The 23,716-nt window shown below is 34.0% G+C and overlaps 1 protein-coding gene across 1 annotated transcript; it reads right to left on the minus strand.

Moving 5' to 3' along the window:
- LOC144444666 (ADAM 17-like protease) lies at positions 1 to 23,655 on the minus strand. The gene is made up of 20 exons (XM_078134168.1): positions 23,481 to 23,655; positions 20,588 to 20,851; positions 19,200 to 19,288; positions 18,378 to 18,475; positions 17,197 to 17,300; positions 16,635 to 16,762; positions 15,678 to 15,764; positions 14,809 to 14,904; positions 13,772 to 13,907; positions 11,006 to 11,113; positions 10,076 to 10,200; positions 8,389 to 8,458; positions 7,139 to 7,271; positions 5,790 to 5,954; positions 5,358 to 5,431; positions 4,460 to 4,599; positions 3,586 to 3,664; positions 2,082 to 2,170; positions 1,292 to 1,345; positions 1 to 677 (listed from the first exon to the last, which is right to left on the minus strand). The coding sequence occupies exons 1-20, from the start codon at positions 23,533 to 23,535 to the stop codon at positions 567 to 569; spliced, it is 2,205 nt and encodes a 734-aa protein (XP_077990294.1). The 5' UTR covers positions 23,536 to 23,655; the 3' UTR covers positions 1 to 566.
- Positions 23,656 to 23,716: the final 61 nt, after the last annotated feature.

Below are 23,716 nucleotides of genomic sequence, written 5' to 3' on the forward strand. Positions count from 1 at the left end.
CCTAGATTCTCATTATATTATCTTTAATTAATCAATGTTTGATCGGCTTCTTAAACAATGCCTTTAACTAACTAACTAACTAACTTATATTTGATTGGTTGTTATAACAATGAGTTATCTACCTGATATTTGATTGGCTAAATGAATATTACATTTGATTAGGATGTTTGATTGGGTATTTAAATGTTACATTTAGTCACCTGATGTTTGATTTGTTATCAAAACACTGCATTTAATTACAGGATGTTTGATTGGCTAATAGTATTCAAATTAATTTTATTATCCAATGTTTGATCGGCTATTCAAATGACATATTTCTTACCTGGTTTGATTGGCTATTAAAATTTTCCATTTATTTACCTGATCTTTGATTGGCTATTGAAACACTGCATTCAATCAAGTGGTGCATGATTAGGTCATAAAGATAACGGTTACATCAATGAACTGATGACTGGTTAGTAATTTAAATGTTAGCTTTCATTGTTGTGATAATATTTGTTTGACTGGTTAAATGTTACCATACACCTGCTTTGAGTTTAAGAACATTTAAATTTTCGGGAAAATATTCATATCTGTGACTCCATTTCAAGTCTTGAAGTATGCCAATGGTGTTGTTGTGGTTTCCTGTAATAAGAGATGACCTTTTCCTTGTCCTTTTTTATAATTAAGTCTTGATTCTAGAAGAAAGAAAATTGAAGTTTATGATATTAGGAATAGGAAATCGTATATTTACGTAAACTCCAATATTTGAATCCATGGTTTTGGAATCAAGCAGTAACATCGTATCTGTGAAGACATTCATTTTGACATGCCCAACTCTTTCCAAAGTTCTGCTTTAGAATTTTTTTCTTCACATTATATGATATTGGCCTTTTTAGGCTTGTAAAAATTAAGAATTAACTTTAAGAATGATGAAAAATGACAGAGAGTCTACCAGTCTCAAAATAAATAAAACTTTTGTTTCACATTTGTGAAATTATCTATATCTATAAAAAGACATACTGTAATTAATGAAAACATAACTGTGACTTGGTTGATATAGCATGAAATTCAGTCCCTATTAGTCAACTTTGAAATACATCTTAGCGACGTGTTAGTGTATGTATGTATGTGTGTGTGTGTGTGTGTGTGAGGGGGGGGGGGGTTGGGGGGGGGATAGTCTATGTGATAACAAATGATAATGCTATTCATTGTAGACTAAGTGTATACTGTCTCATAGCTTTAACACAAAATACTCTAATGTTGAAATTTTAGCTGTGTATCACAAAGAAAAATAAAAACTGTATCTTACCGTGGGATGCAACCATTTGTTAGCTTCTTCGGCCTCTTTGTCTCTCTTGGTATCCTGAAAATGAAAATAAAATGTATTGCCTATTGTGTTCTATTTGCTAGTTGAACATCAATGTTGGAGTTTTTTGGTTTGAGTTAAGTGAGAGAATGTGTGTCATATTATCTGTGGAGTGACCAGCCAGCCTTGGCCTTATCAACAAATTATATGCCAGGGAGTGAAAGATTATACTGTGATCAATAGAGAAAGTGGCTGCTAGTAGGTAGTTTTACTACTACTACTATTACATTTGTACTACTACCACTACTACTATTACTACCACAATTACTACTACTACTACCACTACTACTATTACTACCACAATTACTACTACTACTACTACTACTACTACTACTACTACTATTACTACTACTACTACTACTACTAGTCGGCAGTCACTGGAATTTTAGAGTTTCACCCATTCTATTCTGTTCTCCATCACATTTCACAAGTCTTCTTGCAGCACCCCAATATAGGTATTTTTACCACAGCTTGAGGCAGGCAGGTTATTGAGGTATGCTTGGTCAAACATTGTTGTACATGTACTATCACTCAGAGCAGGTGCAATTGCATAAAAGAATACTTGACTGGTTCAATATATTTACTGCTAGAAATGACAACAAAACTAGACTCCTCCTGTCACTATACTAGCTAAGGGATAACAGAACTCATGAAATGATTCTGCTGTAGATATTTATGTTAAACTACATGTCTGAAACCTTACATGTATACACCAGTACATTTTGTAACTTACCACATAATGAACCACACAGCTACATGGTACCCAGATGACAAGTGATAGAACTATCACAGTACCTACAATATTGTCTTCCATAAATTGAGCTGCATGAAATTGAAGAAAAATATATATTAATTGTATTTAATACAGCAACATCTTGAAATTAAAGAAAAACTACAGAAAAGGCTATAGGAGCAATAGTGGTAGGAATGACTTGGCCAAAATTGGCAAGGCATAACGAGATGCATAATTTGTATAACTAATTGAACACAGAAAAACCAGGAATCCCATTTATCCATGCTTTGTGAATCAGATGTCACTTGGGTGTCCAGTTTATGGTGTAGACACAAATATTGATTATTCACTATGTGAGTAACTTACAAAGAATGATGTAATCAAGGTGATAACAGTGTTTTGATGATCAACCGAGACATCTCTCTCTCTTGATTTTGGAATTTATTGATCTTGTTGTGTTTACCTATTATCTTTGCATGACATCTGTGCCTAACACACACACATACATGAACAAGCAAAGACAACACCACAAATATTCATTCACAATTTGAAATTTCTGCATCATTTTCCATACACACCAATGTCACATATTGCATTATATTGTATATTGTATTGTAATGTATTGTATTGTATTGTATTGCATTATATTGTATTGTATTGTATTGTATTGTATTGCATTATATTGTATTGTATTGTATTGTATTGTATTGTTTTGTATTGTATTGTATTGCATTATATTGTATTGTACTGTATTGTATTATATTGTATTGTATTGCATTATATTGTATTGTACTGTATTGTATTGTTTTATTTTCACTATGTATGAATATTAAACATACATAACAGACACTACAGGTATACAATGGTGAAGGACATGACAAAAACTGTAAGAGCTAATGAGACATCATAGATAGTAAGATACCCTGCCTTTTGAATAAACATTACCTCAATACAGTTTTACGTGAACATTACACTCAGCAAGAAGGTATGGGAAAACTTACAAATCTAAATATTTATTTGTCAAACTGTTAAACAAAACATACTTATCAGATAATTGATACTATTATATTGATTAAACAGTGTAAATTTTAAAGTAAATTATAATATTTGACAACCATGTACATATATTGTTACAGTTAGTAATTTCCTTTTGAAAACAACTCTGGAACCACACTGTACAGAAAACCGTAATTGTTATTACAACTGCATTGAAAACTACTATGCTACTCTCATTACTGAAATACAATTTTACAACCGACATTTTACAGTAGTTATGTGTATGTCATAAAAATAACAACCATTCAATATCATGATAACACCACAACTTCCACTGAAGATGCTACACATGCATTACCACTGGGTTAAATAAAAATAAATCAAACTTCATGTTCTATTTTGACCCTCCAATATGACGTACATGTAAACTATAAAATACTATTACAGGTATGGAGAAATGATGACACAAACAATCAAACATCACCAGAATAACTAAGGCATTACCCACCTATACTATTGATATTAATGTCTTCAATGACATCCCAAAATCTTTTGATAACATCTTGTGTAGACTTCACACATATACCCTGGTAGACAAAAATACAATGTGATTAAACTTGCTCAATTCATGAGTAAATCCCAAAGTTTACCAGCATGTCAATTATTACACAAGTACCAGTGATTACTTGCACCAGTGCTTGTGCATACCAGTGGTATTTGCACTGTAGTGCAATACTGGAAACTTTATTGTGTATGCAAATGATATGCAAATGAGTCCATAATTCTCATTGTACTTGAAATGTCGTGATCTCAAAACATGATTTTTATGGAAATTTGCTATTTCAGCAAAATATATGTAGCAATACAGAATGCATAACTGCCAGTGTGGGTACTCTGGGGTATTGTGATTTTAATAGTCTAGTCTTTGTGGTGTTTTCTGCTGCACTTTCACTTGCTATGCACATGAAAGGACAACCCTGGAGAACACCTCTTGCAAATACCCAGAGTATGCAACACTTGTACAATGTACTCACATATCATGGGGTTCAGCCATAGTGTTCTTACACAATTTTAATTTATTTTTTCATGCAAATACACAGACAGTAAAGAAAACTATTTCTCTGTAATGACTCAATCTGCAACATGTAGAATTGGTGTGAGACTATGTGTGGTCATATGCATCATACACTGGCATATACATGTATGTAAGTATGAACCATTAAATCTTTGGGCAAGATTATTGGACACACATACATGTAATCTGTGTTTAAATCTATTGAAAAAACAAAGTAAACTATAATTCTTCTGGAGGTTTCTTCTACCATAACTTGGAAGGTTGAAGGAATACATGTGGTCTATCTATAGCTATCTGTTGTACTTACCCCTTCACAGAAGCCATTGCCACATGGAATGCCATCAGGCAGCATAGTCCTAGTTGGGTATATATCGTCAGTGTAAATGTGGCAATCTTCTATGGAATCCCCATTCAGTGGATGACAGCAACGATAACAAGACTCTGATACTGACAAGTACAAATCAAAATCTTGGTTATTCTCAAATTCGTATTCCTTAGACAAAATTTGATAGCGACTATTTTACATATGTTATGTGATGCCTTCAGTACAGAAAACTCTTCTCTCTGTTCTGAAACAGCCAGCATATAATATCATGACGAAGGCTGAACATTTCTAGAAACAAATTTTGTCAAAACATTTTTCACCATTTAGGGCAAACATACTTAATTCTTTGTTTTTTATTGTAACACCTTGAAATTGATGGGTTGGTAAGTTGGTTAAAAAAATGTAAAAGTATTTATTTTTTTAAAGTAAGTATGTGTACATGTTGGTGATACTTTTATTTCATTATTGTACTAGCATTCTGAATGACTTAGAAATGACAATTAAAATCAGATGGAAACTTTGAGTAATTTGTTTTATTATAGTTCCCAAATTTCAGCAATAAATGATAATTTTTGTTCAGATACATGTATGTGGAGTCACAATCATGCAATCAGTGATGTTGTGAATTTTACTAATCTATCCATCCATTTTTTTTTTTTATTAAATAAAAATCATTTCGCCAGATGGCAGATACATACGTTCAGTTGGGTCATGAGAAACATATATTGTGGCAACATTAGTTTAAAATGTGTTGTCAATTTTCCGTATGAAGTCTGTGTGTGGGGAGCAATTTTTCTGGCCATTTTACTAATTAAGTGTCCAGCTTTCTCGAAAGAGGAGAATTGGGAAGAAAAAAATCTATATTTGTGGGTCCACTTACCTACTGGACATATACATGAGACGTTGCCTTGGGCTTCACAAAATGGCTGACAGTTGCCATTTATACATTCACCACTGACGAAAGAGAAATTAAATTATCATGAAAAGGGTATGGTTGGAAGTTAGGCAGGAACGATCACTGCGCCACCTAGTGATAAATTATGTGACTGCCCCAAATGAGCACTAACTAAGTTATCATTGCGCAAAATTCTATGATTGATTAACAAAGACATGATGTTAATGACTGTGGGTGGCTTTGGTTGAATTTGAAATTTCATCTCGGGACCTCATTAAGCTAGACATAAAGAGATATCTTGAGATTTGATGCCATAAATAGCAGAGAAGAGAGACAAAATTTTAACCACTATATGCCATCAGTTTGTGAACTAGATGTGACATCTCGGAAAGAGATAAAACTTGCATATAGACTTACTCTTCAATACATTCAGTGCCATCATCTGCTTTGTCTGACAATGGACAGTCTTTGGTATCACCACGACACTTTGCTTCCTTTAAACAGCTGATATCATCCTTTTCCCGACATATCATCCCACTCGGTGCAAATTTACAATTTTTACAACATGCCGCATTAGCATCACTGGAATCAAGGAAACAGTTGCCATGGAAATAGTTTACACCAACAACTGAATCACATTTCACAAGAAGTGGCATATCGAGATTGTTGTTACTATGAAAGCATCTAATACACAAAAATTTAGTATGTGACCATTGCATTCACTTCTATACTGTTATTGAGGTAGTATTGATCATGTTAAATTGTATCAATATAATTATTTTTATTTTTTATCTGAGAGTGTAATTTGACAAAAAGTACAGAATATAATACATTTATCACATTATGAGACTACAAGAAGAACAATATGTTGACATCAAATAATCTCCTCTATTTAAAAAAATGTGAATTGCATTGCGTAAACGTAAAGTAACAATTTACTTACAAGTTTTTAAATATCAATAATGTGTAAAATAGGCGAGAACACAAATTTCAAGCAAAACTTTTTAGCACTGAGCTTTCGATCTGTCTTGCATGGTCAATGATGATCTTCATCAGAATTACAAATTCGAGAGTTACAGCTGTCCTCTCTAGTCAGATCAATAGCTCTAAGCTAATTAAAAAAGTTAACCTGTTTGTGATTTGTGTAATATAAGCTTTCTAATTCATTTGATGGACTGAGCTGACCTGATGAACATTTTTTGTCTTAAATAATGTATGTAAAGCAGCAAGTAATACTGTTATGTATACTAAGCATTTACTCTGCAGTGCATCCAATTGCAGGAATAGTCTTAAGGTCCAGCACATGTAACTAAAATATATTTATTATGTATTAGTGATTACTTGCACTGGTGCGCATGCATACCAATACTATTTTACACTGAAGTGCAATACCGAAAAGATTATCGTATACACACATGCAACTGATATGCAAATGAAAGTACGATAATGCTTTACCCACGAAATTGTGTGATGGCACACTATGAATTTTAATAAAATTTGCTGTTTCTGATACAAGACAAATGTACTGATAACAGAACCCCATGCCACATGAGTGCCAGTGTGGGTACTGAGGGGTATTTGCACTCATGCTTGCAGTGTTTCAAGCTTTACTTTAAGTTGCTACATTTGTGAAAGTATGACTGAAAAGACCACTGCAAGTACTCATGCAAATACACAATAGTATATGCTACACTTGCACTCATGCATCATGGAGTTCTGTCTTAGAAGTTAGTTAGTTGTAGCAAAGGGACTGGGGTAATACCTACCTACAAATTGCACCACTTTTAAAGTAGCAGTACTTGTCGCAGCAAGGATCATTATTTTCTAAACCAATCAAACCAGCATCACATTCCTCATCATCTTCAACTTGAAAGTTGCCACAAAATGAGCCCTGACTTGCTGTAAAAAAAACAGAACATCAACAAAATGAGTTAATAATCACATGTTTTCGGAAACACTGGGGAAAAACCACACAACAAGCCCTAACTTGGTAAGAAAATGATTTTACAACAAATTAAAGTTTTAACTTGGAAAGGAAATACTGTAAAAACTATCGGTACTCCTTATATGAGCCAAACTTTCTAGAAATGAAACAAAGGTCACAGAATTTTGATATTAATATACTTAGAGAAAAATCAAGAATTAGGACCTAAGACACAGCAGACAAATTCACAATTAACCATATACACTGTATCTAGGGTCTAATATCATACTGAATTGGTTACTTTCTGGTGGAAATACCAAAAAGGTTCCATATTTCTAAATGAATCCTGATATCTCTCACAAATAAAGAAAATAAATTAAATGATTGCTTGAATTGCATTGACACAAACTTACAAATATGTTGTAGTCAGTGAAGGCCCTGAACAAATTACAAACACATCTTTGCCAAAGACATAGTCCACAACATTTACGGTTACCAATTCATATTCTAAATTGTATGAAAAATATGGTGGCCATTTGGTTGAACTACCGTGAAGGTCACAATATAAAGTGATACACATATTGAACTATACTATCTGACAATTATGCTAGGTTTGATTGAAATCAGCCCATGCTTGTCAGATGTGTACATGATTATACAGTGTATATGTATGTATATGTGTGTGTGTGTGTGTGTGTGTGTGTATGTATGTATGTATGTATGTATGTATGTATGTATGTATGTATATATATATGTATCTATGTGTGTGTACATGTATGTACATGTATATTATATGTGTGTATGTGTGTATGTACATGTACGTACCATACATATGTACATACATACATACATACTTAAACATAATATACGTACATGTACGCAGTCCTACATACGTACGTATCATATCTGCACCGGTGCAGATATGATACGTAAGTATGTAGGACTACGTACATGTACTTACAAACACACACACACACACACACACACACACACACACACACACACACACACACGCATGTATGTACATGTATGTATAATATGCATCATATATGTTGGTAAAAATGAGCATAATATTCAAAGTAGAAAACTTACGAACAAAGCATTTATTTGCCTTTGCCTGTAAAACTGGACCAATGAATCTCTCACTACAGGGTGAAAATTGCTGTAGGAACAAAAAATATACTTTTTAGAACTTTTCTATGGAAATAAGTACTTTAAAACTAAAATAATAATATCGGTAGTAACATTCAGAAATCTAACATATCAGGAAGTTTGCTGTAAATGTTACATTTGAGATTGCAAGAACATTTTGATTTTTGATGTTACAGAATGACGACAACGCTGCACAAGTATACAGTAATTAAAAGGTAAAAAATATTGTAAGTATTGACATACACTTTGCATTACATATTACTGTCCCCAAATATGGCCATTTGAATATGAGGATCAACTGGCATGAAGAGACTGGATAGCTTATGAATCTTAAAGCACAAATGGCAATTTGAAACTGTAATGAATTCATACAAGCCGAGTATACTTTTTGTAAAATAATTATAATTTTTATGATTGCTAACACCAAAAAATAAAAAGAATTGTTTCTGGTCAGGACAGTTTGTCTCTTAAAAGGTGTGATGAAGCAAAAATTTTTTTATTCTCAACAAACCTGTCACTCAATCTACTATTTATGGCAGTTACTGTTCTTTTTATTTAGTACTTTAGAGCAAGTACGTATGTGGGGCAGATGTCATTTGCTTGTTCATGATTGGCTCTGCAGTTATCTTCACTAAAGTAGAATGGGTTATTTTTGTGTTTCTCCCCCGGATCAGATTGCATTGGCTGGACAAACGTATAAAAAAAAGACTGATACATGGGTATTAAAGTTTGGCCTAATACATGTTTCTGTGAGAATCTTATGAAAATTTGAGTTTTGAAATGTTACTTCTTTGTAATTAATATTGCGTGGGGCAAGTTGATCGGCAAATTTCTGGATGTTCTAATTTGAAACAATGCATATGAGGCAAGTCATAAAAATAGTAATTCATCAGGAATCGGGACTCAAGATAATGAAAAATATTTTCTTGCCCACTGGACAAGTAGAAATTTAAAAAAAAATACTTGTCCAAATCAGAAGTACTTGTCCACAATGTGGTTTTTTTTTTTTGTCATCAAAAGAGTTTCCATAACCTTACTGCCAGTTTGAATAAACCCAGGAAATCTATGCTGACTAAATCATTTGTATGCTTCTGTTCATATGTTAAAATATCATTTTGAAAGTTTCTGCAGGGACAGGAAGTTTTCCTTGTACATGTATTAGAATGAGTAAGCAGAGGTTTTAAAATTGAAAGCCATGAGAAATTCTACTTGTCCATTGGGACAAGTACTTTCTAAATCACTTGCCCAGTGCTTCAAATCACTTGTCTGGGACAAGTAAAATGTCCAAGCCTCCAAGTCATATTTTTGAAAGTCTGTGATTGTGTGTTTTTTGAACAAAAATCATATTTTTTTCCCCCCAAATCACACACCGGTGGTAAGATCATTTTGATTTGAACAATCTCCCAACTAGACACCCAAGGTAATATACCCACCAAATATCATGGCAATGGGGCCGGCACTTTTTGACTTTAAGTTGTTTACACAGACAGACAGACAGACAAACAACAGACAGACAGACACTTTTCAATGCCTATACATGTAGCACTATTGAACCTAAGAAGTTCAGTTGTGCTAAAAATGATAAAAATTTCCAGTCCATATGAGGTGATATAGTTAGTATAGATACCTTATTATGAGGTTCAAGACCACTAACAGCTGCAGGATACATGATGTATTTCCCACCTTGGCTTCCATCAGGTGAACATGTAGTTGTACCAGGGTCATGTTCTGCACCAAAATTATGGCCCAGTTCTAGTGAAAATAGAGAAAATCAACACCAAATTACGGCCTAGCTCTGGCAAAAACACAGAAAATCAACATCATACATACTGCGAAAGTACAGAAAATTAACATCAAAATTAAGGCTCACACAGCAGCACTAGAAAAAGTGTAAAAAATTAGCATAAAAATCACACTTTCCCCTTTTCTGGGTCATTTCTTTTCTATAAGGGTTGATGTGTTATTAATCGTTCCTCTCATCAATTTATTATACGTAATTAAATGATTATTATTTTAAGTGATGTAACAGCATCTCTGTACCATATTCAACATATGATATCGGTGATAAAATAACGCTGCAGCAGTAATTCAGTCAACTTTAAAATCTTGTAAAGATGTCCTACTGCACTTGACATGTGTTCACCATTTTGAGGCATTTCCTGCAAAGGATTCTGGGAAAGCCTTCCATGAAGCCTTCACAAATATACTAATCTTTTTGTCTTGACTCATTATACATAAGTAATTATGACAAAAAAGATAAGGGTATTTATGGTGTCATCACTAGTTTTTCCCATAAAAATATGCAGGAAATGTTCAAAACGACTGAACATCGATGAAGTGCTGAACAACTTCTTTATAAGAGTTACATTGTACCTAGGTTTTATGCTATCATCCAAAATCATATTATAAGGTGATAATTAATCAATATCAAGTGTTACAGGGCAGAAACCCAGTGACAGGACTTTTCCTTTACTCAAGTTAAGTAACATTAATGAGAAATTTGTTGAAAGTTGACATCAAAATTAGAATACAATAAAATAAAATAAAATAAAATTACCATGTGCTGTGACTAGATCAGCTTCCTGTGTGAGAATCCTTCGACTCCAGTTAAGTGTTGTCGTCAAACCAGTGTTCAGAAACAATTGTCCATTACCGGAATAGTACGCTACAATATTCAGACATTTACAAAAACATTCTAAATCATAGCCGCAATGTTTTCAAATATAATACGCATGACATATTTACAACATACCATAAAATATTTCAGATCCTGTGTCAGAGAAATTTAAAACAAGGATGGGTAGGAAAAAACACACGGATGATCAACTAACGCAAGAATAACATATCACTTGTTCAGCTTCTAAGTTCTATATTGCATAGTCAATATCATACATACAATTTATCATACATACAATTCTATATGTCTTGAAATCAAGAAATAATGCCTTGAAATAAAGAGTGAATTTTTTGTAATCTCTCTTTGCTGACTAGACTAATTGACATGGTAAAAATTCCATGGAGTCATTAGTGATATGACTGTTGACACTATTCTTTAAGTTTTTGTTTCGTCATTCTGTTCTCTCATCAAAACAATTGTCAATAATTGAGAGTTAATTAATGTAGAAATCAAGAAACAATAATCAAGTACTATCAGATGGTTCAGGATTTTTTGTAATTTTGAAATCATATAAAATGTATATCCCTGTTGTCATTATGATCACTTCTCCAGTCAAAACTTATACCCAAAAGTATTTTTGCTGAGGGATGATCGAACAATGTCACACAAGCTCAATAAACAAACTCTGTTCGTTTAGGATAAAAAAAAACCTGTCACCCCTCCACCTAAACGAATGTTCACATGTGCGACATTGGCACGTTTATATTTGTTATAACCATGATGAAAATTGCAGCGCTCACACCATTATGATCGATACAATGTAAACACATTAAAATACTACCTGAAACCCAGCACTGTATATACACATTATATATTGACATTACTGTAGAAGTAAATTTTAATCAACTTATCAACATCTCTATAGTAAACACAGACCCTGCTATCATTGAAGGTGTGAAACTTTTTGAAATTTGGTTAGAAGTGCGAAAATGAAGTTCAGCAATTGCACTGATGCTAGAGCCCCCCCCCCCCCCCCCCCCCCCCCCCCCCCCCATGAACATAGTTCGTTTATTGAGCTTGTGCGACATTGTACAATCATCCTTAAGGATGATTTGTAACTTTTCCCCAGATACTTTGACATTGGATTCGCCATCAAAATGACGCTACAAGATATAGAAATCTATACATTTACTTTTACTACTTTTTTCCAAACTTCAACAAACAACATCACCCATGATGATGCCTTTTTCATTCACTACATAAGAGCTACCATAGAGGGTGCTCTCATTTGAAATTGTGTGTTTGTCATTCTATATGCAGTTCTTCTCCTTCTTTTTTCATTGCATGTATTTTCCGATGATCTGATTGTTTGGTATTTAAAGAACGTAATTTGGTAGTCAAAATAAACACTTCCCTGAATCATCATATCGAATAGGGATCTCACAAGTTCAAAATGTCAAAGTACAGTCTTCGATTGTCGGGCCTATGTTGGATATGTTAGTAAGTTAGTATTTCTTTGTTGTGTTATTTGATTTCATCTGATTAGTGGCACACAAGCAGCTAGCAATGTGCAGAAGTGGTTAAATAAAAGTGTTACGTTGCACATGCATAAATTAGTTAAAATAACAGTGAAAGTTAAATTTAATAGAATTAATACAACACAAGCATATACTCTCAATATATGAGATCTGCTGTGAAAACGTTCCATTAACATACTGCCGTTGAGGGCGCTGTTTGATTAAAATAGAATTCGTTGTATTGGAATTGAGCCACTAGTACAAGTATGGTGGTTCAATGAAGCGCTATAATATGCCTCTTAATTGAACCAAACAAGTGCATTATCTGAGCATTTTTTGCAACTACTTTCATCACAAAAACAAACACTTTCTTTTGTCAAATGCATGTCATCATTTACATTCTTCTTATCAATTAATAATTTGAACAGCATACTGATTATTGCTCATACATACTTTTTTTATTAAAATATTTTTTTTCAATAATGCAGCTAAAAAAAGGCAGTGCATTGCCAATTTTCTTTCTGCTTATCTTTGCTGTGTGGCTTTTTGTCTAATAATTGTCATGCATGGCACAATGCAATTTTTCTCTTTACAAAACAACTTGAAAAGAATCAATAAACATTTTTTTGCAGTTTTAAATGCAACTCTAAAAGTTGCACACATAAATTCATTTTTATCAAAAAGATGAGCAAATCACATATATTGGACATGTAGTGAAATGTCAAAACTATATATTAAGGAGATATTAATAGTGTAAAACAGAAGACGCTTGGGTAGAATGTGCCTCAGGTCAAATTTCTCTCATAACTCAGACCACTATCTACCGGTCTGAGCTCATAATCAAATTTCTCCAAACATTGCCATGTCAAAGCTCGCTCCTTTTTCTTGTTACAGTAATAAACAAAATTTTGGGTTCACCATCATGATCTTGTTTCCAAATAAATTGACAACCTTTCATTTTCATTTATAAGTGTAAACAAACATTCGGCAGCCATATTGGATTCTAAAACGGCTTATTTTTGACATGACTTCTGTTTCAACAATTTGTATGGTGACCCCCCCCCCTTTTTTTTATTTAAACTTTGAATGTTTCAAGTTTTCTTGAACAAAGTACCATGTTTACAATTGATATTTCTGAGGTGCATTCTCTCATAAAAAAGAAAACAACAGAAAATAAACTAAGCATTACCATTAGAACAAATGCCTCCTACTGCGTAAGATCTAGGGGTTGCGATATAAGCAAGGCCTAACACACCACCACTGAAATCTTGATGCGTAAAAAGATGCGATAAGCATACGGATGAGTAATCATGCTTACTGAACTCCTGCAAGTAAAGGGAAAAGATCTTATAACCTTACTTGGTGAGCAAATTCCTCCTTGTGAACCTGGCCTTGGGGTCCCTATGTATGCAAGCCCTAAGACACCTCCTGGAAAATCTTGAGAAGTGAAAAGATGTGCCAAGCACACTGACGTGTAGTCATGTTTACTAAACTCCTGCAAAATGGAAATCTAAAAAATGTAGCAAATGTGTGTGAATAACATTGTTATGAGCCAATCACTCAAGGGCTTACATCGCAATGTGAAGACTTCCATAAGGTTTGCTCTGATTGGTTAGCAAGCCTACTAAACACCTGGAATAGGAAATCTAGAAAATGTTTGTGAATAACATTTTTTATGAGCCAATCATTCAAGGGCTTACATTGCAATGTGAAGACTTTCATAAGGTTCACTCTGATTGGTTAGCAAGCCTACTAAGAATGTATATGTTGTCCAATCAGTGAGACCTTTCAGGGAGTGGGGAGGGGGTGGGAGGGCTTGATGTTAGCATCAGAGACCATGATGATATGTATGTGTACATGTACAATATATATGAGACACGTCTAGTCAGAAAAGGCCACAGTATCATCAAATACAACACAAACACTTTGAATAGGCCTTTTCAAAATTTGCCATGGGAGCACTCTACTTCCTGTATGTGTGTACCTTGGGGGTATACATGGTATAGGTTACTCTGTTAATCATAGAGCACTGCTGCTTTCCTCGATGTCTGAACAATACGAAAAACATCCCTGATTTACACTTCTACAGAATACTGAGGGACAAAGCTCTTCAGAAATGGTACTATGAGGTAATGATACCCCCAATTTGAGTGAGGGCGCTGTAATATTAATTTCCTGTTTGTCGTCTGGAATAGCCTATTGTGGCAAGATTTGCTCAATTCTCACCGTCAACAGGTCAGACACATCCCAGGGTGACGCTGTCTTCATATTGTAGTGAAGTTGACCAGCAGGTACGTACGTGGAATCTGTGTGTACCAGAATCTGACATGAAAAAAACGAAAACAAATTTACGATCGGAAATCATGAATGGATGTTATAGTGCCATTTTAGTAATGTGTTAGGTGTAAGAAATGTACTCAGTTAAAGTCAATTTATGTCTCAATTGTGAGAGAAATAGACTGTAAGTTTTGTCATTGTTGGCACTCCTGATAACTATTTATTAAAGTGGCCATATGGATGAGGATTGGGTATTTATTTTGGATTTTTGATATTTAAAACTATTTTATTATGGCTTCCTACTTGAAAAATCAATGTGCAATGACATAGACCAAGTCTGTGTTTGCAACTCAATACCTTGCAAAAAGCTAAAATATGTGTAAAAAATTTGTTATAATTATATGTACAATAACAAAGACTTTACACATTTATTAATCTTTTGCTATTTATTGAGTTACAAACAAGGACTTGGCATATGTTGTTTCACATTGATTTTTCACGTAGGAAGCCATGATACAATTATTTTATAAATTAATAATCCAAAATAAATACCCAATCCTCATCCATATGGCCACTTTAATTTAACACTAATGAGTAAATCAAGGGGAATACTGAGAATTAGTCAACCTTCTTGTTCCATTTTGACCCTCTAGCATGAGGCAAAATGCTATTACAGGTACTGAGAATAAGTCAACTATCTTGTTCTATTTTGACCCTCTAGCATGAGGTAAACAGTTATTGCAGGAACTGAGAATTACTAGTCTAAGAGTATTAGACACATGAAATACTGAAATATGAAGTCAAGAATTTATACATACCTCCTTTATCACAAAGCCATAGTTTGATAAACCTCCAGACCAATATGACTGTCTAAATATAAAATCAACTCTGTCTACAAGACCAATCTAAGAAAAAAAAATGAAGAACTAAGAGATTATTTCAACACAATAATAAAATAAATGTCATTAAGGGCATCTTACTTTATAGTTTATAATTTACAATTTGACACTTTCATGTGGTGTTTGAGACACAAACGTGTCATTAAAAGTTATTGTGTTCCTCTATACCCTTTTCTTTTTTATTTGAAGACATGAAAACACACACAGCTTGTACACTTTGATAGACATAGACATGCAACAGTTTTTACAAATTGTATGTAATGTAAGTATGTATGTATGTATGTATGTATGTATGTATGTATGTATGTATGTATGTATGTATGTAATGTAAGTATGTATGTATGTATGTATGTATGTATGTATGTATGTATGTACATGTATGCATGTATGCATGTATGTATGTATGTATGTATGTATGTATGTATGTACATGTATGCATGTATGCATGTATGTATGTATGTATGTATGTATGTATGTACGTACGTACGTACGTACGTACGTGTGTGTATGTATGTATGTATGTATGTATGTGTGTATGTGTGTGTGTGTATGTGTGCATGTGTGTATGTGTGTGTATGTATGTATGTATGTATGTATGTATGTATGTATGTATGTATGTATGTATGTATGTATGTATGTATGTATGTATGTATGTATGTATGTAACATTGTATGTATGTATGTACGTATGTACATACGTATGTATGTATGTATGTATGTATGTATGTATGTATGTGTGTATTTATGCAAGTTTTGTGAGTGCATATGTGTATGTGTGCCTTTCTGTCTGTCTCTCTGTCCATCTGTCTGTCTGTAGTGTAGTGTAAAGGGGTACATATACCGGTACACTCTTCTTATACTGCTAAGTTACACTTACCATATAATTGACTGTACTTGATACATCATCTCTACCCATACTATCATAAAACTTGTAATCTGCTATCAGTAGCAAGGGACAGGTGTTTTTAGGTGTTGCTCTTTTTGCTCTGTGATGCTGCTTCTCAGCTACAAACACAATAAATCAATTAACAACGTAGTTAATATACACTATAAATAAAAACAAACTTGAGCAGACATAATTAGTTTTAAAAAAATGCATTCTCTCTTTTCTGTCAGCCTGTCTGTCATCCTGACTGTCTGTCTGTCCGCTCTCTCTCTCTCTCTCTCTCTCTCTCTCTCTCTCTCTCTCTCTCTCTCTCTCTCTCTCTCTCTCTCTCTCTCTCTCTCTCTCTCTCTCTGTCTGTCTGTCTGTCTGTCTGTCTGTCTGTCTCTCTCTGTCTGTCTCTGTTTTACTGTTTGTCTGTCTGTCTGTTTGTCTGTCTGTCTCCTCTCTCCTTTTTTTTTTTTTTTTGGGGGGGGGGGGTAAATAGTTGTATCACACTAAGCCATCTTGAAAACTTGTTATATTGACCCTCCTAGTACTGGTCTTTGTAACTTACCTGTCATGTTAACGTACGCATTAGGTGAATACTTCCATGCCTGACGATGCTGTTCTAAATCTTCCTGCAGTTCTTCTGGTAAATGGTGACTGTGACCACAAAAACTGTTGAAAGTCAAAAACAAAGAATTTTGATGAAATCAGCAAAACATCAACACAGGACAGAAGTAAATCAGCTTGAGAGATTTTTGCATGTATAAGATTTGTTTACTTTGTTTTCTTTTTTCCAAACTTATCTTATACGTGAAAGTTTCCCTGACCTGATGATGCTATATGTATATGTATGTATGTATGTATGTATGTATGTATGTATGTGTGTGTGTGTGTGTGTGTGTGTGTGTGTGTGTGTGTGTATGTATGTATGTATGTATGTATGTATGTATGTATGTATGAATGTATGTATGTATGTATGTATGTATGTATGTATGTATGTGTATGTGTGTGTGTGTGTGTATGTATGTATGTATGTATGTATGTATGTATGAATGTATGTATGTATGTATGTATGTATGTATGTATGTATGTATGTATGTATGTATCATCTATGTATGTATGTATGTATGTATGTATGTATGTATGTATGTATGTACATGTATGTATGTATGTTGTATGTATGTATGTATGTATGTATGTATGTATGTATGTATGTATGTATGTATGTATGTATGTATATGTAAAAGCTATAATTACAATTTTTGAAACCTTTTGAGTCTACCTTTATTGAAAACACCCAGGTTTCATTTTGTAGGGTTTTGCTCACAAATCCTATTCTAACATTATTTAAAACACATGGTAATCCAGCCCTCGGTTTAAGAAGAAAGATGCAAACTAAATCTATTGTTCTTCAATGTGGTAGATTACACATCAAGTAGGGGCTAGCAGTTCCTCTGCGATAGTAATCATCCTATGATCAATATAGCATACACATTGGAAGTCCCAAAACAGCACTGCAAGTTCATGTAACTCTAGAAACTCAGACCATCCTGAGCTCTAAATAAACTAGTTTTTAGAGACGCCTCCCTACTGAGACTATAATTAAACCAACCCACTTATCACTGTTGTATCAATATATTGAACAATAGTTAACTTATAGTTTGTGTCTATCTTAGCAAATCCAAGGCTCAATTACCAGGGTACTAATACTAGTAATAGTAATGAGGGTATAAACAGACTTTTTCTTACCCTGTTGGTCCATTTCCTGTAAAGTTATATTTCAAATCTGACTCCCTATAAGCTATCATCTTAGAGTCTTGGTCCCCTGAAAAGTGTCTCCAAGATGGCTGTAAAAAGAATAAAAGGACAGATAAATAAACACTAATTTGATATTAATAGTGTTGTATTTCACATGTTTTCATAATACAGATTCACCACATAAGTGTATGTACAACCTCAATGAAATGTAATGAAATGGACACGAAGTTATCATAGATAAGAACTTTTTCAATAATTTTACCTAAGTTAGGAAACCATCTACCCAGTATATTAAAGCATAAAGGGCCATATTTGTATCTGTACAGACCTTGAAAATATGACACATTTGTTATTTGACTTAACAATATAATGACTATATAAGATGGTCTTTGCATACACAAAATACATGCAATGTTGATATCTGAACATGTACATTGTACATGTACTTAGCCCATTTGAAAATCATTTTTGAATTTCAATTGTTTCTAAATATCTGATTGTGCCTCTAATAATTCTCAAACTTTCTACACTAAAACTCCGACTGAATGGTGGTTGGTACCAGTCAACTTATATGTATATGTATATGTATGTATACATATACAAATGTACATGTATGTACATGTACTACTTAACAATAAAAGTTATGATGAGACCAGGTCACGAGGGTCGGCTAAAGTTGAAGATGATGGCATCCATGCTTGGTACTAGGTAATGTTCAGAGAGATTTCTGATTCAATCTGCATACAATACATGTACCTTTACCAGAAATGCAAGAAATAAATACTGGTATACATGATGGTAAGGTCATCTTACCTCAATGACGTAGACATCTTCTTCTGTACTTATTGTGGCAGTTAAAGAATCATGTTCAAGAGTTGCCCTAACATGGGTATCAGCTTCATCTATATCATAAATGACAACACATGGATCTCATTTATACCAGGTGAATAAGATAAAAATATGGAATATATACCCTGTTCATTCTACATCACGACAATGCATGTCTATGTCACGACAATGTGTGTCTACATCACTGGTTCTGCTGTGTTTGAAATATGAGTCAATACATTCAAAATTACCATTGATTTTTCTTTGCTATATTACTGATATTACTCCAATATTTTTCTTCATTCTGCCAGAAAATACTCTTGAAAGTTTTGTCAATACTTGTCTAGTGACTCGTAGTGACAACAACCCCTTAGGTCTTTCATATTTTCCTATTGTACTATGGTAGTAAGACCTTGGATCTGAGCCTTGGGGGTTACTGAATACAGCTCAAGGGTAATGTCTGGGTGTAGCTAGCACCCTCAATGGCAACCTTAGGTCACTTTTTAGAGAAAGCAGAATAGCCAAAGGGGTATATAGATAGCAGCTAGACTAGGGTATCCCTTGCACAAATCTCTTAGAATTTTTATTTGTAGGGGGCTCACTCTAATAATGGCTTCTAAAATAACTTAATTTTGATATTATTTTGACTGCTATTAAAAAACTAAATGCATGGTGACCCCTGATTTTGTTTTCTCAGTTTTAATTGAAAATCAGCTGGATTTTTTTGAAAACACCAACAGCAACCGTTTAAAACTGAGATCTCTGATTTGTATATTCAGGGATGTACCTAATTTTAAAAGTAGCAAGTAAGAAGGGGGGGGGGGGGGCAATATCACTTGCAAGGGAAATCCATGCATCTGCTAAACAATGGATACATAGTTTTTGGAATTCCAGACAAAGTAGCCAGCACAAAAATGCAGAGCAGCCACTATTTTTTATTTTGCTAGCTACCAGCCTTTATCTATATCCCAGGTACTATATCATAGATACAACCCATGAACAATCACCGATGTGTTTGCTTGCTTGTGGTAAGCAGGAATGAGACAAGTTTCATGTAAAGACATACAATGTAATTAGTGTTGGTAACTTACCAAAATATAAATACCACATAAGCCCTGGTTCCCATAACTCTGTTTATGATACATTTGTAGAACACTACACATTATAAGGTTGGGGTCTGACTGTTACTGTTAATTATAACTATCCTACAAACTGATAAAAGTATCAGGTATTGGCCTAAATGTACATCATCATGATATAATTGCTTTTACCTAATTTTGTATTTGTGTGAAGTCTTTATTTGGCTCATTTCATTCAAGCAAACACACCAGCATTTTTTTTGAAGGTTGTATTTTATTTCAACTTTTTCTTACCAGCCAGATGTCCATGGTACAGTACATTTGTATCTACTCTGTGTTCAGCTTTCTTGCCATCTCCATTGACAGTGTGAACTTTGAAATCGTTCGACAGAATTCCAGTTCTTGGGTAGAGGTGAACATTAAAATCTCGTCCCAAAACAGAAAATGAAAGTCGTTTGATATCTTGATGGGTGCTGTCTAAATCTCTCTTGACAATAGAATGTTTGACGTCATCCATGTGAAGTGTCTCATAGTGATGCAATGCATCATATATGGAGCCTACAAATTAGGATACAGATAGTACATTTAGCATTATGCATATACTTAGATATGTAGAGCTTCCAATGCAAATTTCAATAGGGAACTTATACATGTAAACCCGCCATGTTGAATGTTGCATCATGGGAAATGGGATAATAAATACTAATCAATTAGTATTTAAACAATAATGTTACATTGTTTTTAACCACAAATAATCAATTTATAGTTACCCCAGATGGTTACCCTGATTATTCCTACATCAGATTTTAGTTATACTGGTATGATCTGTGGAGAATTAACTCAATTATAGTCTACACAATGTAGTTCCACACAGGACAGTATTAAAAACTTCATTAAACTTTTCCAGTCTAGTCAAGGTCCCGAACAACTACATATAATTCTGTGCTCCTCCCACAGGGTTCACATAAACATGATGACATCCTCACGTCCGCACGTGATCTTAGTTTAAACAAACTAAGTGGAGGAGTGAAACATTTGCATATCATTATTACGTGCTAAAGTCTCACGATACTCAAAACATGGTCAAAACAGCTGTATCAAATGTACTGTTAATGAGCAATGACGACAACCTGTTAATTTGTAATGGATTACTACTGACATGCGCCATTTGTTCTTAGCTCACCATGACGTTCAAACACACTTGACACCTTTTGTTGGGACCTTGACTAGACTGGAAAAGTGTAATGAAGTTTTTAATACGTAATACACTGCTGTCCTGTTTGGAACTAGACTAATTCAATTATTGATTTATAAATTCTTCTCAATCAAGAAAAACGAACACAAAAAATGGACATTTCCATGTAACATAATATCTTACACCACAGTCCCTCTACAATGCCAATGAGCATTTTCTCTTCTTATTAATATTACAATCATTTAAATGATTAAGTTCTGAGCTGCATGATATGCAATTTAAAATTCACCCACAGCCTCTCACACAGTCATTAACATCATGTCTTTGTTAATCAATCACAAAGTTCTAACCAATAACACAGTCCCTCATAAAGTTAGTGTTTATTGGGACAGTTATGTAATGTCCGACTATGATATATTTGTCAGCTCAGGATGTTATTTATACACTGTTTACATCACTATAACAGTTGGGGTTCACTTTTTGGATGAACAACTTTTTGTGCTGATAAAGGGACTTTGACCAGACGTTGGCATCCAGACTAGCATTACCATAGCATCTAGTTAGGAGTTAGGCCATTCTCACTGGTTTTATCATTGTCGCTTACATTTGTACAATTAACTTTAAAATCAATATTGTCCGAGACAGGTGGTAACTTAATGTTTTATGGGAATTTCTGGTGATAGGTTTCTCAATTCAGTTGTTGTGAAAGTATGAAGAACAGCTAATGTGTGTACACTGACTGAATCAGTGTCACTTCTAATATGGCAGACCAACCAGATGAGGTTTTTGCAAGTACATGTACTAGCATAGTCTAGTTCCAGACAGGGACAGTATTACATAATAAAAATTTCATCACTTTCCAGTCTAGTCAAGGCCCTGACGAAAGGTGTTAATTGTGGTTCTACCCCATAGTGAGTGAAGCGCAAATGGCCGCATGTCAGTAGTCCATCACAAATTGACAGGCTGTCATCATCATTCTCATGTTTCTAGGATCTAGGACTGATATGATACATGTATGTAAATGTCCAAGGAGGACTCCACCTCCAGTCTATTTAAACTAAAATCATGTGCGGATGCACTGACATCATCACGTTTATATTAACACGGTTGGGGGCACAGATGTCTGAGCTTGAGCAATGGCCTTGACTAGACTGGGAAAGTGATGAAGTTTTTAATACGTAATACTGTCCCTGTCTAGACTAGTACTAGCAGTGGTGTCTATGAATGTACTTTCCCCTTGCATTGTCCGTCAAATTAAAGTGGACATCACAGATCATTACTTGCTATTCCTTGAAATATGAAATATGCCAAAATTATGTTTATATCATTTATAACATTCTCATTGTTGACGAGTGTCATGATACCACATAATTATTATATTAAATCACTCTTGTCTCCGAAAAAAAAGCCAAGAGTGAAAGCAACTACTCTATAGAGGCCTGGAAAATCCATGGGAATGACACCGCAAATTTTGAAACGTTCAACATTGCAAATTTCATTTGCCCCATTTAATAGCAAAGAAAATATTGTTATTTGTTTATGCATTTAAAATTTGCCATGTTGCATCTAAATTTGGTGCTAAACTACAATGAAACACTAACACTGTACTTAGTATGATTTCTGGTAAGTTTCATAGCATGTCTAAATCCTACAACAGTTAATCATTTGGAAACAAAATCCGGAAGTAATTACAGCAGTATGAACAATGCAATGTCAACAATGATGTATGGTAAATGATTCAATGTCATGCACCTCTCAAAACAGAACTAATCTTTGACATACATACATGTATATCTCTAGAACTGTTTTTAGAATATCAACGTCACTTACAATCTCAAAGTTGAAAGCCCGGTGCATACAATTACGCTATACGGTAATATTGTTCCGATTTTATTTTATAAGAAAAAATCAGTGAACAGATTAGCAAAATGATGGTATGTGATGTCCTTGAGGGAAAAAATAATTTTGTCAACAAACAATGTCATTACCCACCTCTTGATTCCTGGAAAAACACGAACAAAAATAACACCGACAATTTTAACAACATGATTAGGTGCAAATAACTACGTATAAACTACAACTGTGCGAACTGTTTGATTTCAACTACGATTTGATTTATCGAAATAAAGCACAACAGCGCGAACTCGTCTGCGTTATCAACTGTACAGCGCCATCTTGGGGAAATACCCTTCCCAGAGTGCAACATAACATAAGCTAAGTTTTGGCTC

Source organism: Glandiceps talaboti, chromosome 13 (assembly GCF_964340395.1).
Source record: "Glandiceps talaboti chromosome 13, keGlaTala1.1, whole genome shotgun sequence".
Lineage (NCBI taxonomy): Eukaryota > Metazoa > Hemichordata > Enteropneusta > Spengelidae > Glandiceps > Glandiceps talaboti.